Source organism: Sinohyriopsis cumingii, chromosome 6, assembly GCF_028554795.1.
Source record: "Sinohyriopsis cumingii isolate HCF-2022 chromosome 6, ASM2855479v2, whole genome shotgun sequence".
Lineage (NCBI taxonomy): Eukaryota > Metazoa > Mollusca > Bivalvia > Unionida > Unionidae > Sinohyriopsis > Sinohyriopsis cumingii.
The window spans coordinates 95,730,140-95,749,175 of NC_142966.1; the positions used below are offsets into that span (position 1 = coordinate 95,730,140).

The 19,036-nt window shown below is 35.6% G+C and overlaps 1 protein-coding gene across 1 annotated transcript in view; it reads right to left on the reverse strand.

Annotated features, from left to right (window-relative positions):
• Positions 1 to 19,036, reverse strand: part of LOC149797488 (phosphoglycerate kinase-like) — a 55,148-nt gene that overhangs the window by 15,076 nt on the left and 21,036 nt on the right. Inside the window, exons 5-9 of the mRNA XM_089962299.1 lie at positions 17,469 to 17,572; positions 13,163 to 13,282; positions 11,774 to 11,888; positions 3,549 to 3,728; positions 12 to 88 (exon numbers count right to left, since the gene is read on the reverse strand). Of these exons, the coding sequence (XP_089818425.1) occupies positions 12 to 88; positions 3,549 to 3,728; positions 11,774 to 11,888; positions 13,163 to 13,282; positions 17,469 to 17,572 (596 nt within the window). The remainder of the gene's footprint in view (positions 1 to 11; positions 89 to 3,548; positions 3,729 to 11,773; positions 11,889 to 13,162; positions 13,283 to 17,468; positions 17,573 to 19,036) is intronic.

Sequence of the window (19,036 nt, forward strand, 5' to 3'; positions counted from 1 at the left end):
AGCATACATACCCATTCCACACAATAGTTTTAGCACGCACGATGACATCGATAAAAGAATCTATGGATTTGGGTCCAATATCTAGCCCCTGAAATAAGAGAAAAATTATTTACAAACTTGAACAGAATCCTATAAAAATACAGCCATGATCACCTGCTACAGTGTTCATTGACAGTCTAAGTATAAGAGAAAGGTATCAACTATATGCATTTCCACCGAGTGCCCAAATGTAACAGTGACCAGTTCCCTCATCCAATCTTTTCAGTACTGTTAAAGGATCAACAGCTGTTTGAACAGAAGAGTTCTGTGGAATGTGACATTTTGACCAACTAATTCTTGATGTACCACCATGGTTTCTGACTTTCAAAAGCTTTAATACTCATCTTCATGCTGATGAGAATGCCACCTCTATCACCAGCAAAAGACCCAAATGACATCTGCCTCAGACTGCTCACCAGGCTGACGTATGCCTTACAGCATATGTATAAGCATTTGCCAAGAAATCCTGGTCATTATGAAGCTTTCTAAAGAAATTTCTTCCAGTGTTGACAGGTTATGAACACAACTGTTACATTTTTGTATATGCATTCATATTTGATGGCATATCAACATAGTTCAATATGGAAAAGCCTCTATTGGAGGCTGTTTTTTTGTCAAAGTTGGTCATATTCTGTTCTAAGCAGTTTTCTGCGATAAATTGTATCAATGCCTTTTTAGTAATGGTGGCTATATTTTATGTTCGGATGGCATCATTTGGAAAAATCTAAAAGACCGTCAAGCTAGGACAACGGCAAATGTAATAAAATTGTAAAGAATTTATTTTGCTGAAACTGTTTAGTTTCTTAGTGTTAGTAACTGCATCTATATTTGATGCCAAACTGGATTCATTTGTATGATTGTAACAGCTCTTCATACCAGTATGCTTTCTCTAAAATTAAGTAAATTCTGTTGAATGATTTGGAGAAGTCACTAAAAGGAGTTTCAACTTTTAGTAAAGGCTATCATGTTTGATTGTGAATCAATATCATTTGTGCAAATCTGAAAGCCCTAAATACCAGAATACCTTCTATAAAAAACTTTGGTCTAGTTCTGTCAAGTAGTCTTTGAAAGGAAGTGATTTCAAAGTTTTTCTACTGTCAGTAATGGTGAAAATTGATCAGCATTATGTGTACAAATTCTGTGGAGTTGTTTCTGAGAAATTACTTAAAAGGTCTTTATATTTTAGTTGGGGCCCCAGTGGCAGAGTGGTCTAATGTGACAACCTTTACCAATCACTGCTATCTTACCTCTGTCCACGTGAGTTCACATCTCTGGCTCATCCAATGTGGGCATTTGAGAAAGTTTGCCAAAAGCTTCCAATGGCTTGGTGGTTCTTACCTGGCCCCCCTCTACCCCACCCCCATGAGTGCTTCTTCCAACAGCTGGAGTGGCTGCCATGTATATCATGCACTGAAAAATGACATTAAATCCCAAAACAAAAAGATTATATTTAGTAATGTCAGGCATATCTGAATTGTGGATTGGCATCATTTGTACAAATTTTCCTTTATAGGATACTTTCTGACAATATTGGTAAAATTCTGCTAAACAGCTTTTAAAAAGTTTTGTCTATTGTCAGCAACAGCAGCCATGGCAGATTGATATAATTTGTACAAATGTGAAAACTCTCCATGACTGCAGACTTTCTGTCCATTTAGGTAAAATTCCAGTTAGCATTTTATCTGAAACTGTTTAAAGGTTTTTCTAATTTTTGTAATGGCTGCTATATTCAATGGTAGATCATCAGCATTAGAAGTTCAAAAGCTTCCCTGCCAGGATGATTTATACAAAATTTGGACAAATTCTGTCGAATAGTTCATGAGAAACTATTTAAAGTTTTATGGAGTTTTTGTAATGGACGAAATTGGATAGTGGATTGGCAGGCAGTATGAGAGTTGGTAAGATCTTGATGCCTGAACTCTGTGTAAACAGATGGCAGACAATGTATGACAAACAAAGAACAACCACAACATAAACTCACTTGTTATGGTCAGGTATTCTAAACATGCAATACATAACATTTTGCCACACATGTGCAGGTGAGATAACAACAATTATGAAATAAGATAAAGAGACACCTGCTTTACATTTTAATCCTTATATAGTAAAAGTCACACAAGTCATGCATGCGCATTTACTCATTTTAAATTAAATAGAAATTGTTCTTTTAAAATTTAACACCAATTGTCTTTAAACAAAGTCTATACAATCCTGATTATTGAAATGCTCTGCACTTTGTCATCAAGAAGCTTCCAGACAATATTTATCAATTTCTATGGTCTATTACAATGGTGGCCATGTACTCAACTTGGGCCAAGTAAAGAGCACATCGAGTGGAATCATCACAATATAGTGCAGTATGAATTTGTTTATCAATGTGCGTAGCTTTCCTTGTGACATCACAGCGCATGACATTCAATCCGGATTGTACTGGATCACACCTTTAGGTTCATTTCGTCCAAAAATGTCTATATAATTGAATGTGAACATGACAGTGATGTCTACTTCACTTAATTTCTTTTTTAATGCCATTTTCCTAAACAGAACAAAACATATACTTTGCTTTTAATGTCTCTATGGAAATCAAAAATGGTTCTGTTGGCTGCATCCTCCCTAAATGACTTTCACAAACTTTAAACACAAACTTTCAAAATATTTAGCATTTGTCATGACAGCAAGCACTACAACTTGCATCATCAATGGCAGAGTGATAACTTTGTCTTGCTATCTGATTTTACAAGCCAATTTTGTCATGAGAATTGTCTGTAAATATTGTTTACCCCCCCCCAAGTCGATAATAAGGACGTAAAAAATTGATTACACTTACCTTTACAATCAGAGAGTGGACAATAACTTTCAAGGGGAAATACTTAACACTGAGGATGTAAACAACTCATGGAACATTCTTAAATGACTAAGTAGTGTCAATTTTGCTGATTTTGTTTAATCTAACTGAGTCTTGGCATTCAGAATACTGCATGTTTCTGTGTTCAATTTCAAACTTTTGAATCACTTTCGTGACTTCAATACAATCATGATGCAACAAATGCACTATATATTAATGATAAATGTATTGCCTATCCCCTCATAAAACATGGACAAACTTAAACTAACAAATGATTATAGCTGACAACATTTTCACTGATAATAAATTTGTACAACTTGATCAATTAAAGCCCTATTTAAAACTACATAGCATTCATTTTACTCACTTTCTAAGCATCAAGCCACTTCTGGTAAAAGGAGATGCAATGGCTTCATCTTTAGTATGTGAGACTTATAATCAGATGGAAGCAGGTTTGAACCCTGTCCCTGTAATGATCACTGCATCATGTCTTTTGGAAAAAACGCTTTACACAAATTGCCTCAGCACTCAATAACATTTTATGTACAGATGTGCCAAACACCAATTAAACAATCATATTTGGTTAAATTTCAAAATCATGCATACAGAGAGTATAATATCTTGATATACAGTGATAAGAAAGAACATTAGTGTTCATACTAACCATCCAACCATCAGGAATTCCAGAACTGATTGTAGCTGAGCCCACTTTAGCATCCTCTGCAAATTTGTCTCCTGTAACAAAATCACTTGGCAGTATAATGTCCACACCATTCTTCTCAGCTTTCTCCATTATATTGTTGACGATCTTTGATCCTTCTTCATCAAATAGAGAATTTCCAATCTGCAAGATGAAATATGGCTTATTCAATACATCTGTAGAAGTCAATATGTTAAAGAATGAAAGAGGCACACAGGAAACAGAAAACTTGAAGCTTTTCTAAGTACTACTTCTGGATTCTAGAGTCATCAAATATTGACTCTAATCTTTCAAAACTGCAATGACTATTTTTTTCTTGATGAAATTCACACAGTCTCATTGAATTCAATAAATACAGCCTTTCATAAATTTGTGGTGACAATCATGCAAACCATATTGAAGCAAATTAGTGCTAATTACGCTGGAACAACACGATCTTTTGACCATTTCATATAAAGAAGCTATTTTCAAAAATGTGCATCAAGACAAAATGTATTCTGAAAACATATCGTAATTTAAAACAATAGTTTCAAGGTTAAATCCTGTCGATATTGACTTAAAATAGCCCACGAGTTTTGCTAACGTATTTATTTTCTTAATTTTCCCCCTCACCCCATTTTCAAATCTTCAATTTGGCAGAGTAACTGAGAAATCTTAAACTTTTATGAACATAAATGAGCATCATACTCATTTATTTGCTAACCAATGTTACTGAAAATATGTGAAATGGCCAATTTATGCAAATAATATTGACGATGTAAGCTTCAGCTCATCCTGTATGTATGAAAAATATAGACAATGCAGCTTTATAGAGAAGTATTTTTATGTTGAGGGAACCTTTACTTTGTGGGGACTTTTTTTCAAGTTTGAAAACAAAGACTTCAGTTTCAAATAAAAGTACAGCAGAACCGGACTTGAAAGACAACAGTGTGGGAAGACCACTAGTCATTTATGACCAGATCTGTCATGCACGGTAATAAGCAGTCCTGAGACACCATTTTTATGTAGCATAAGTGGGGTTGTGGTTGTGTTCTCACAAGCTAGGCTCTAATGAATTTTTGTTGGCCTTGAAAATTAGTTTTAAGTAAATTTATGGCAAAAAGGAAATAAACATAACTCTTTAAGTCACTTCCTTGATAGTTTTTAAGACTATAAAAATCTCCAGGCCTTCAGGTTATAAAATCTTTCGAGTACAAGTCATACTCAAGATGAATAACAGAATTGTAGCTGATGAAGACAACGATGCAGATATTCTCTCATGTAGAAAACACAAGACTTGTAAAACTGTAGCATGGTACTTCAATACCATCCATGATAACAACATCATGCCATTCACTTAAAAAAGTGTACCCAAGTAAAATTGACACTCAAGCACAAAATGTGGCCACATAAAGTACTGGAAGATCCTGGTCTTCCCTGCTTGCAGTAAAGTGCTTATCATATACGAATAACGTAACCCTTTTATTTTAATTTAACTAGGTTAATCTAAGTTGTGGAGGAATGTATGGGAATGTGGACAACACACACACAAACATCACATTGATTACTAAACTGAGCTTCTGTCAAGGTTAGGTTCAGTAATAAAGAAAATGTTTAAGCAAATTATATTTCTTACAGAATATAGTGTGATAGCACATTCCATTATAACACAAATTCAGATATAACATGATCATGGCATGGCTCCAGAAATTTCACATCCAAGTATTTTTCTCATACATGAAAAAATACTTTTCTTCTTCAAACTACAAAATTAATGTAAAATTTACTATTATTACAGTATACAGTGTGACTCAGTTACATCATGCTAAATTATAACACGAATTTTGATAAAACATTATCATGGCATGGCTCCAGAAATTTCATACGCAAATATTTTTCTCGTACATGAAAAAATAATTTTCTTCTTACAAGCACAAAAATTAACAAAAATTTACAATTATTCTGGTTAGAGGCAGCGTCTGATTATTGTGTTGTGGCCCCTGAAATTTTGTATACATGTATTGTTCTTGGATATGAAAAAAATATTTTATCTTATTAAAAGTATGAAAAATAATGTGTGAAAAGGTTATTCAGTGACTGCTGGGCTTGGCCAATGTTGCAAACTGTGATTTTTTCCCCTTACTGGTGACAAAATGTAACACTGGTCAAATTTAAGGCAACAAGATTGTTGATTGTTTAAACCTGTATATACAGTATTGGGTTTGGAGTGGAGAAAATTCAAATGCACTATGAAAGGAAGCCACAAACCTTGATATAAAATGCACTGAAATATATCTATTGTTACATAAACAAATTCTTTGTTAATATTGACAAACCGTCTTAACAATGCATTGTTATATCATAATCCGTTTATGCTGACATCTGGCCTGCTGTATGCTGTGATCCACCAAACAGTCATGCTACCGGACAAACTATTGACCAAACTTTGAATGTAGAAACAGGAATGACTACAATCGATCAAGCGACAAGTTTTAAAGAAATGAAACCAAGAAAAAATAGTTTTGTTGAAACTTCAAAGAAAGCTGATTACCTTTGAAACACTGATCATTCTGTAAAAATACTAAGCAAAAATAATCACTCCATCGATGTTGTTGCAAGAATAACACATGGGCAGTTGCTTTTTTGCTTTTCCAAAGTTGTTCTATAGCAATGATAACAGTACCATATGCACCCTTCATCAAAGCAAGCCAACTACAATCTTCAGTAAGAAATAAAGCAGCTTTCATCAAAGGAAGTAAGCACCAAACTTATATTGCAATGGATTCTGGTGGATTGTTGCATTTTCCAAAGTAACTGGAAGACATTTAATGTGCCATTAAAAGTTTCTTTTTGCAGGAAAAATGTTTATGCTTACGATCGCTACAAATGGCATTATAAAAAGCACATTAAATTTTCAATCTTTTGAAACCATAGATATCTGGCTATCAAATTACTTTGTAATTTGTTCACCTTTTCATTTCCCCATGAATAGTCTCATCCCCAGCATAGCCTCGGCAAGAGGAAAGCTCTCTCCAGCTGACCAAAATCTAGGCCAGTTTAATACATGTTCATGTAGCATGTAAAAAAACTACAGCCCCATACTTCTAGTGACAATATCATAATGAATTGTGACATGTTTGCAGACAATGGGATATAGATCAAACAAGGACTACCTGTGTTGTTTGTGTTTTCTAATGAGATGTGACTGATACATGAATTTTATAACGTGTGAGCTATACTCAAATTCATGGATTTTCCACATACATCTACAGTACTTGGCATATTATGAGATTTACTACACCAATTAAGTTGTCAATCTGCAAGTGTGTTTTAGAGTAGTTTTGTCTTCTTTTAAACAAACCACATTTCTGTGCCCACTTTTGTTACCCCCTCCTGTTTTTTTGGGTACAGGCATCAGTTTCTTCAGCTAGCTGAGTTGGTTATGACATGATTTGGTCTATAACATGGTTGGGTTCTATGACCACTGTGTTATAGCAGGGTCACAATGTACTTATCCTATCACATTAACTTTAGGAAATAACTTGTTACCTCTGAATCCAGCTCTTCATGAAGAAAAACTGTGGCTTTCCACACCCACACCCATTCAGATATATCTATCACCATATACAAAGGGAAATAACTCTTATGGATTAACTCCCAGGCCCTTGCTAGGCAGCCACCCATATCCAAGACATTTACAAACCGAAGCATCAGTTTGATCAAAGCCAGTAACAGGATACTTGCATTTGTGGGAAAGAGTGGGACTTACTGCTTATAAGCTGAATGGGAAAGTATACTTAAAAAACATAATTTACCACAAAACATTCTCCATCAAATACTTTACTTGATTCCATTAATATTACGAGAATAAATAAAAAGGAGGTGAAATGTTTGAGCACCTTACCTCTGTAGGAGCATAAAGACTGTTCAACTGAAAGGATGAACTCCCAAGATAAAGGCTGAATAAGTAAAGATCATGCAATTATACTCACTGTGTGATGAACATTGATAATGTCTTGTGGTGCAAAACTTTACTGGGTGAATCCAGTGCAAATTGTCTGGTCATGCCCTGGACTGAGGTTGTGGCATTATGAACAGGACAAGGTAACTGTCCTGCCAGTTATCACTGGCCAGATATTAAGCTCTCTCTTTGTTAAAGTTATGTAAAATAGAAGCTGGAGAAAGACTGAGCATGCCAGACAATGGCCTACACTTTTATCTTAAATTGAAATGTTACGTTCATAGGCCAATCTTGTGGATATCACTCTTGTTTCATTAGCCAAAAGTTACAGGGGTCTTGCCAAATCCTGGTTGAGTTCAGAGAACACTGATATAATAAAAATTAAAATGCTTAGCCTCCCATTTAAACAGATATTAATTCCCACGAGATGTAGACTATCTAACCTGTATCCAATAAAGTTATCCATCTTCCTGTTTGATGCTGCTACAATAGTTCTCTGGTTCATGAATGGATAACTTCTATAGTCTGATAATGTACATAATATATGTTGTGGTCAGGTTGGTTAATTTGCTTAGACAATATGGTCTCCTTATTTTGGATATTCCTTAGGTATTCTTGTATTCTCACTTGTAATTCCCTTAGACAATGGGGTCTCCTTATCTAGGATATCCCTAAGGTATTTTTGTATTCTCACTTGTAATTCCCTTAGACACTGGGATCTCCTTATCTTGGATATCCCTAAGGTATTTTTGTATTCTCACTTGTAATTCCCTTAGACACTGGGGTCTCCTTATCTAGGATATTCCTAAGGTATTCTTTTATTCCCACTTGTAATTCCCTTAGAAACTGGGGTCTCCTTATCTAGGATATTCCTAAGGTATTCTTTTATTCTCACTTGTAATTCCCTTAGACAATGGGGTCTCCTTATTTTGGATATTCCTAAGGTATTCTTTTATTCTCACTTGTAATTCCCTTAGACAATGGGGTCTCCTTATTTTGGATATTCCTAAGGTATTCTTTTTATTCTCACTTGTAATTCATTTAATGACCTGAAAAACTGGCATATTTAAAGATTGTGACTTCTGGTTGAGGGACTTCTAGGAAGTTATTCCCACTGCCTGCCACTCCCTTTCTTGTCTATGAACCAGCAAATGTTTGATTTTGGTCAGGATCATTGTGACAGCAGTGCCATCTGCATTGATCACATATAAAGGCAATCAAGGCCAAGTAGGTCTGCCACTGTATGAAAGAGAGTGAGGAAATTTAAAAAAACTCTTTGAAATGAATCTTCTGGCAGACATCTCTAAACTCTTAACACATGAACCGTATGGTCCATGCATTTGGGAGGAAGATGAACCAGGCTGCTATGCATTTTGAGGAAGATGAACCAGGTCACTATGGATTTTGGAGGAAGATGAACCAGGTTGCATGCATTTGGTAGGAAGATGAACCAGGTTGTTATGCATTTTGGAGTTAGACGAGTGTGTGTGTGTACGTGTGTGTGTGATTTGGATTTTTAACAAAGCTTTAATCCTTTTTAAGTTACATCATTACGATGTCTGCAGTGTGGCAGTTTATAGTGATGTCTAGCACTGGGACATCATGTCGCAGACATGTAGCGTGTTGTCCGACCCAGTCATATTATCCTGACACCATGCCGATCAGTCCTAACAATAACCTCATAATGCTGAGCACCAAGCAAGGAAGCTGTTAGTACCATTTTTATAAGTCTTTGGTTTGAATCGGCCGGGGATCAAACCCAGGACCTCCCGCATCCGAGGCTGATGATCTAACCACTAGTGGCAACTCATGTGCTGCCTGCTTCCACACCTCATTTTGGTCCCCAAACACAAGGGAGAATTGAAAAGAGCGGTGGGGTATAAGAGAAGAATCATCACAAGAGATGATCTCTTTTTATCAATTGCAAGAAGTTATTAAGGCATTTGTCACTGTACGGTGAGCTGCTCTGTTAACTACCATGTCAATACACTTTATTTATTGCTGGACACAACTGTCCCCTGCCTTTTCAGCCCGGGAAAATATTGCAGGAGACACCATGTCTTGAAGAGAGGAACCTGATATTCCTTACCAAGTCAAATGTAGTAGGAAATACTTATCTATCCACTTTGCAATTGAGGGAAGCAGACACGTTAGCAGCAGCAATGTCTTTATCTAGACTAGGAACATCTGAGTGGTAATCATTGATATTTGACTTGTACCAGTGGGGAGAGAGATCTGCCGGCAACTGACTCTTCAAATGAAGGCCCTTGAATTACTGGATTTGCAAATCTTAGCCAAGAGATTCCCTGTAATTTTGTCAAATTTATGCTGACTGGTAAAATCCCCCAAAACAGATGTTCATCATTTTTTTCATCAATGTCAACTGAAGCCTTGACCTTGTATGCGATAATGAATGATGGAGAAAGTGGGCATTCAGACATGGGCAAAATTTCTGTAGATCTCTTTGATTACTGCCTTAAAACTCTTTCCTTTCCATGGTTAAGGTAAGTCTGCGTTGCGTTGTCCCATCTGTCAGCAGGTGAGTTGTCATCTTGTATGCTTTGCATCATGGGATATAAAATTCTGTACAGTAGTGATGGTACTGTGTAGTAACCATGCATGATGCTGGCCTTACATGCTGGATATGTTAGTAGAGCTGGTGGTGTTTATGTCCATAATGATGCATCGTCTGGGGATGTTGGTTCATGGGGCAGTTGGATGGGTGGGCCAAATTAATGAATGGATGGCACCAATTATGATGCTGGTGTGCCATATGTTTGTGTCATGGATACGGTGAGGCCAGCTGGCCAATTTCCCAGTGTGTTCTGCTGGACATATTCCACTGTTGTAACAGTCAAGTTACTTGCAGTTTGCCACTTGGAAAGGACTGAATCATGCCCACCAAAACCGTACACTGGGCTGGACAGTTGCACCAACTTGCTGGCAGCTGGGACTGCATATGGTGTATATTAAATGATGTCCAGGTTCAGCCAGATGGCAAAACCAGAATGAAATCCTGTAAGACCCATTTAAATGACACTAAAGTCCATGTACTGGCTAGGGTGGGAACTTGTGCAGAGTGTGTTGCCAAACTGGATTGAAAAAAGTCCCAGATTTCTCTTAACTGCTGAAAGTCTTGAAGACAGAGCTTGTCGTATTGTGTGTATCGTTCACGATTCCAATAGGGTTTGTGTGGTACCACTTGCTGTAATTTCAATGGGACCAGAAATAATCATTGTTGCAAGTGCCATTCTAGATGTCTTTGCTGGGGGTGAATATGGCATCTCAGCGTACTCAAAACTCATCAATGATTTTGAATCTGTGCTGATATATAACATTCTGAATTCTGACAATTTGAATGAGGCCTCATTTCCTGGGTCTTCAATTGCCTTTTTAAGCAATGGACCATATGTCTTCTGTCCCAAAGTAAACATTTTATGAATGTGATAATGTGCATTCCATACAGGAAAGACTTGTTTCATGATTATCCCCAGTAACTTTGTAGCACATGCATTTTGTATACCTGTTTGACATCTCTGAAAAGATAACAAGAAAAAAGCAATACAAACAACCAGAAAACTAGTAAATGAGGCAAACTCCAGTTACTGAGAGAATCTATAAGAAATGTATTATAGACTGATGTTTAAGTGTGCAAAACAAACGAATGAAAACCTCGTGTGATTGTTGCTGATCAATATCAATCAAACAGTAACAACCTGCAAAAAGTTCCATATATTGACCAAAAAGGGCAAAAATAATGTATTCACCAGGTATATCAACCTTCTGACTTGCTATACTACTGATAAGAAATGTTGGATGGTCTAAAATAATGGTAAATTGCAACGGATTCTCCGAGGCACTGTTCACAGACTGTGCAAAGCTTACAATTTACAATGGTAAACATCCAAAGCAGGAAGGGGAGAGGGAATTAAGAAAGATCTTTTTTTCTTCATATATTTGCCTTTCAGGGAGGGTTGAATTTGGAGGTAGCAGATGTTATTTCTCAATGTTAATGTGATCAGGCAATTTATTTGATGGAGAAATAAAGAAATATTTCTCAAGAACCCTATTTTGTTATTCCCATGTAACATCAGCTTTACCCTTCTGATGTTAATACTTTTACCTCTCAAAAAATGTGCACTTTTACTGTAAATGAATGATTGGAAATTACAAACTGTTTAATTAATTAACACTGGAGAATTTTCAGTACAAAATGCAAATTTTCTGTCACAACCAGTAACGATTATACCTTCATGCCATTCAGAACCTTGAGGAAGGTGAAGGCCATTCCTCCTGCGATGATCATCTTATCCACTTTGTCCAACAGGTTATTGATCAGCTGGATCTTGTCAGCCACTTTGGCTCTGTAGGAAAAGTTTTAAAGAATACATCAATGTTCTCAAAACTGGTTAAAAAACATGGTGTTACAGTGTTTTCCCTCTTATATGTCCACTTATTGTCTGTCCATTCCATTTTGCTATGATGCATAATGTTTTGGGTGTAATGCCATTCCCCAGTGCATGATGGGCTATACATTGTGGCTGGCATAAATGGTGGAGGAAGGACTTGGGAATATCACCTCTAAAACCACTGACCATGAGAAGCTATTGGCAAACCTTCTCACATACTCATACTGGCCCAGCCCAAGACTCAATCCCAGACAGACAGAGGTAAGATGGCAGTGACTGGTGAAGGCAAGTGCTTTAGACTACTTGGCCATCTAGAGTGCCGCTACAAAATGTAAAAATGATATTTATTTGAATCCTTCCAGCATCATATTCTGAACAGTGATCAAAGAATTCATTTTCTTTAGCCAAACTGCTTTCACTTTTCCTTCTAAACAGATACTGTCTGATGCCATTTTGCACTATACGAAACAACTTATTTTGTCATTAGCAATTTTAAATTACAAGAATCTTTAAAAGGTTTCAAACTGGTATCCTTTCAAATATATTTGTAATTTATGACAGAGAAGCCATGATGGCTGATGTAGCATTTTCACGTCATGCCAACCTGATGTTATGATGACTTCAGCTGAAGAATACTGTCTTCCAAGTGGTTTACTTTTGTCATCTTGATAATTATCCAAGGCAATAATAGCCACTAATTATCAAAGTGACAAAACCTAACATCTAATAAACACAGGTAAGGATAGTTGGATTACTTACCTCTTCATGTGGAATCCAATTAAGGTATTTTATTGGCATGTTGAGAACAAATGTCAACGTAATGAATTTATAAATAAATGAATATTTGTTACATTTTAATCTGTAAAACCCAATAAGTGACTGTTCAAGAGGGGTAAATTTACCTTTGAACATAAACTTGTCAGTACCAAGGGATTCTTACTATATGATGCTTGTAGCTATTTGTTGGGTGGAGGGACAACTGTACTTAAATGTCTCAAGTGTTTCCAAATATACAGATGTTTTAAGTGTGACACACCGGATTTGTTGGTAGCTCGGCAGGCAGGTAGGTAAATGGGTCAGCAGGTAGGACTGGCATTGAGGCTACAAATGGCAGTATAAGAAACAACAGAGATTTGGCCACCGTTAATTAAATCATTGCTGAAAAAAATGATACAACTTTATCCAAGAACGTTCTTTTTCTATGCATAGCACATGACTTTAATACATACCCTCCCAGTATTGCCAGGAAAGGTCTCTCTGGATTATCCAAAGCCATAGAGAAGTAGGCCAGCTCTTTGGCCAACAGCAACCCAGATGCCCTCTGGGAAAATCCATCACCCATCATAGAGCTGGAAAACAAAAATGTGACAGGTACTTTACAAAATGACCTGAAATGTGATTGATAAGGGAGACAATGGTTTTGATAGGCACAGAGTTTTGATGCATAGATTAACTTGATATAAAGTATTATCACTCCTTTCATGTAACCACCCATCATGACACCTTGATCAGCGCACAAATCTTATGTGCAGATGCATGATCCAATGCACAATCAATAACTTGCACTTTGTGTGTGGGAGCATTATAACCTCCAGCTCTGAAAACTTCTAAGCCAAGGCAAAATGAATCAGGCTCTTCTAAACACTATTAATGATCCTTAGATCAATCTTACCCTACATACAAGTCATCAACAGGTCTAAACAGCAGACCTTATATGATCAAAATCCAAATTTGATTTTATGACATAAAAAAAGTCCTGATCTAGAAGCCCCCCCCCCCACACTACAATTTGATAACAGTGCAAATTTCTCTATTTATAAATAACCATCTATGTTATTATAATCCACAATATCATATTAATTTGATCTCATCTATTTTAAAAAACCTTCTACTGATCCTCTCAGTTTTCAGAGCGGACTGAATGAAAACAGCCTCCAACTGTTGTGATCAGTCCCTGTAATGGTACAGTTTAAATGATGGAGAGAGTGCTGCAGCTGTTGTTACAACATCCCATAGAACCATCTTAAATTGTTTTTGGATAACACATAATATATTTTCCAATTCACTTTCCAAATTGAAAGCATTGGAGAAACCTTAATTTGACAACCAACCCATTAATATCTCAAGCTGAATATTAACTCCAACTTGTTCATAAAATCTCGAATAATAAAAAGGACTGATATGCTGACTATCTTATCAAATTGGAATAAAAGGTAATGAAAAGGAAGATAAAGCTGTCTAAAGGGCCATGTAGTCATCAGTTTCTATATGGATGATTCCATCATATATAATGGCATGTTCTATATAGTTTGCAGATGTGTGGAATGAAAACTCCACAAAAAAACTTAAGAAAATCAAACCTATTGTTGGAGAGTGGTATCACTCTTAATGGTTGAACCTCAACCTGAGTGTACACACTGCCAGAGAAATGAATTCTTATTCACTGTAGCAACTTTATCTAGTGAGGATGAAGTTTTTTGATGTAAACTCAGTTAAGAAGCTTTCTGATGATGTACCATCAGAGAAATTCTTGAATGTTTTTAATGAATGAGCTCTATATAAAAAATTTTAATCCAACAATTACAGGATTTTTATATTTTATTCCTTTTGTTTATTTTCTCTGAGAATTTTACCACTTTTATTTTGTAGGGCATGTTTTTGTTTATTTGGAAGGGTCAATCTTCCCAAAGTATTTTGTAAGTTTTACTTTATATTTTTGGAACTTCACTATTATTTGTACAATACAGCCAAGACTGTGCTCACATCCATTAGACCAACTACATACATATATGGCAGAATGGCTTGCCTCTCAAGACTGTTTCTACTGTTCAAATGTACTAGTAATCTTTAGTCCAACTCCACTGCCTTGGTGTGTCCTTGAAACATGTAATTATCTCCCATTTCCTCTGCATGATACAGTGTATATCCAATGTGTTAAAAGTGCCACTGAAATCAACCAACCATCAAATAGGCTTGATAAAAATATTTAATCTCAAAATCTTCCAGTTCATTTACTTTAGATGCAAAAACTTTCATAATGCACAATTTTCTTTGGACAAATTTAGGTGGGAAAGCTTATTAGTTGAAATATTTTTTCACATATACGTGTCATAAGGTAGTACAAATATAGACAATCGTTACTTTGTGAAACTTTTATGTTCAATACAACACAAAGAGTTCATTTGCCACAATAATATCAAAAATATGATTTACAGACTTAAGTAGAAACCGTTTAGTTCACAGATCATCTTTCATAAACCTCGGAGATGGAGTTAAATTGTTAATGTGTGAAGAAAAAAAAAAAAACAAAGAAAAACTTGAATTAGTTTTAATGCAATTAGAATTTCTACTGGAAATTAAAAAAGGTAAGAAAAAAAACTGGGTATTTGTCAGATTAAAGACTAACATCTAGTACAGAGTACTAAACATAAGAAACACACACACACACACATCCACAATGTAGAGTCTGCTTATTGGCTTAAATTTAAGTTTTACAGACATGTTAACTTATCATCTCTGTTGTGATCTTTTTCGCTTTTGTGATCTAAGCATGATACTGGGAATAAAGAAACAAATCATGTTTCTTATCTGCCTCCAAGCTAAATTTTATCACCTATGCAAATGATACATAGCACAACTTCTAGGTTATATCATGTGACTCGAAGCACATGTCTAAGAAAATCATCAGGACCACGATTTTTTCTTGTTTGTCAAAACAGTCAATAAAATATGGACTGCAAGTTACCTCAAAGAACTTGAATTTCTTTGTCGAAATAGTCAATGAAACAGGACAGGAAGTTACCTCAATGAATTTGAATTTGTTTCATATTTTCATCTAGACTCTGTAGCATTCAAACGTTAAGCACAAAGTACTATGGGTCATGCTGAGTGCAGACAATATTTGCTTGAAACAAGTGAATAATAAATAGCTGTGATACAGTGGGTGAAATACTCTGTATTATCAACAGTGGTGAAACCACTAGTGAAAATACCCCAAGTTTTTCGTCCATTCTATATAATTCACTGAGAGCAAGCAAATTTTCTATTTATGTTATGATAAAACATATTGGCTAGCAATATATATATATATATATATATATATATATATATATATATTTTTTATATATATATACTGAATCAGAATGAGAATGTTACTGATTCACTGCAAGTTCTGCATATATTCACACAATAAATCTAGCAGTAACATATTTATTCCCTTCTCAATACAAGACAAAGCCGGACATAAAAAATGAATTAACAAAATGTATATGCATAATGTCATATTTGAACTTGGTTCACCTGAATGACATGGCCATACATTTTTCTAGACCAAGCAGGTGTCTAAATTCAGCTCAGATATCTTGGTCATAATGTTAACAATGTCTACTGACAGGGCAGGGAAAATTTATTTCTGGTACTCCACTCCATTATCAAACTTATTTCACCTGAAAATCCTGTATTTTACAACCTAGCATAAAATAAATCTTAAGATATATGCTTGAAATGAGTGAATACTGGCTATATTTCATTAGAATGAAATGAGTGAATAATGGCTATATTTTATTAGATTGAAATGAGTGAATACTGACTATATTTCATTAGATTGAAACGATTGAATAATGGCTATATTTCATTAGACTGAAATGAGTGAATAATGGCTATATTACATTAGACTGAAATGAGTGAATAATGGCGATATTTCATTAGATTGAAATGAGTGAATAATGGCTATATTACATTAGACTGAAATAAGTGAATAATGGCTATATTTCATTACACTGAAATGAGTGAATAATGGCTATTTTACATTAGATTGAAATGAGTGAATAATGGCTATATTTCATTAGATTAAAATGAGTGAACACTGGCTATATTTCATTAGAATGAAATGAGTGAATAATGGCTATATTTCATTAGCTTGAAATGACTGAATACTGGCTATATTTCATTAGATGAAAAACTGATATTTAAATGAACTGTAGATTATGTTAGGTGGGATAACCCTTAGACCTAGGTTAATCATGCACTACTTTCAAATGGTGTCATAAGCTTTCTCTAATTCAAGAAAGACAACAACATGTTCTTTCTTTATGATAACTTCGCTAGTAAATGATTGACTACTGTACTTCTCTGGCATCTTAACCAACACTGAACATCTGGTAGCAGTTTGCAGGACTCTAGAAAACAATAGTCATTTATCATCTGCTGAAAATATAGTTTGTTAAATGATATGAAATGATATTTGGAAGAGACTGCTTGAGGGATTTTGTTCATTTTCATAAAAACAATTATATTTAAATTGGTTAGCATATCTGTATCAGTTTAAGACAAGGAAAAACATGCCTTGTTCATTCTGCTGTGGCACTTTTTAACATGAAATATCTTTCCTTGTGGGACTTTTGCCTATTTTTTCCACATCCCATACTGCTGTTGCCTGGCTGAAACAATGACCATTATAAATTTGTTTTAAAATGCTGAGAAAGCGGTAAACATAATTATAAAAACATAACCAAATCCTGATTGTCACTGTATTACCTATGTGGCCTATGGGCCGTGCCGAAGGCATCATTAACATACACATCTCCCAGCTTGGCTAGTGATGCTCTAAACTTTTTTATTTGTTCATCTGTTGCTTTTATCTGAAATAAAAAAATGAAATTTTCATAAAGGCAGCAACTGAAATTTCACATCTGTTGACAATTTTAAAAAAGCTATGGTGCTATCATTTCATATAAATAAATTAAATTTACACAACTTCAGTATGGAATGATATAGTAACAGACTTTTTACTTGCATATAAAGTGCAATGTGTTGAATACAGCTCTTCTGCACCAAAGCAAAATGCTGCCATAAAAATAGTCCATCCATATGCATCAAGCATTTCACATCACTACCTAGTTCACCCTCTTTTTTATTTGTCTACTTCACTCTTAAAATATATATATTCCACCACTCTTTATGTAAATGGAACATCAAATTAGCTTGATAGTATGAACATTTTCAGAAGCAAGGCCCATTTCAAGTTCTGACAACTACCGTTACACATGCTCATATAAAATAGATACCCCTGCCAAGATGACTTAGCTTTTGTTCGTTTTAACAGCTCTTTTAACACATTACTGTATCTATATGTGCCTTTCCCCAAAGACACAGTGAGGCAGCTGCCAAAGTCTGGCCTGGTTGGGTACTGAACACATGACCTTTGGATTATGAGTCCAATGCTCAACTAAGCTACATGGCTCTCTGAACATGATGCTGTTGTTGTTATTGATGTTATAGGGTTTAACGCTATTTTTCAGCACAAGATAGGCTATACATGGCGGCCAGTATTAATGGTGGAGGAAGAACCTGGGAAAACCCCAGAAAGAACCACCTACCCACGAGAAGCTACCGGCAAGCTTTCTCACATATCCACAATGGCAGAGCCTGAGACTCGAACCTACGCAGACAGAGGTCATATGGTTGTGATCCGTGACGAAGAGCGCTTTAGACCACTCGGGGCCCCATGAACATGATGCAACATATTGGGAAAGTCCCAAATCAAACAGGAGCTGTACCTCTTTAAGTTTTTATTGAAAAACAATACAGAGCTAAAGTGACCTAGTCTATTTGTATAAAACTTGGCTTTAATCAGTGAGATCCTTCAAAAGATACTAAAGTGCAAAGTTCCAAGGAAAATAGGGACTATAACTGTATTTACATTTTGCCAGAAAAGGCTGAAAATTACACCTGAGCTTGGTCCATCAATGTAAACCCCCATACCTAGTTTGGTTTTCAAAAAGTACTGAGCATAAACTGAACTGCTAACCTCAATAGGGGCTATAGCTGTATACATTTTTGCAGGACAATGGTGAGAACCCAACATAATCTCCCTTTTTACATGTAAAGCCTCACACTAAATTCGAGTTCAACCCTTCAAAAGTTACTTAGCACAAATGAAATATGTGACACACAGGATGTAACAGTGTGTGTGAGTGTGTGTGATTTAGATTTTTAACGTAGCTTTAAAATTTTTCCTGTCATATCGCTACGATGTCTGCAGTGTGGCAGTTTAAAGTGATGTGTAGCACTGGGGCATCATGCCGCAGACATGTAGCATGATG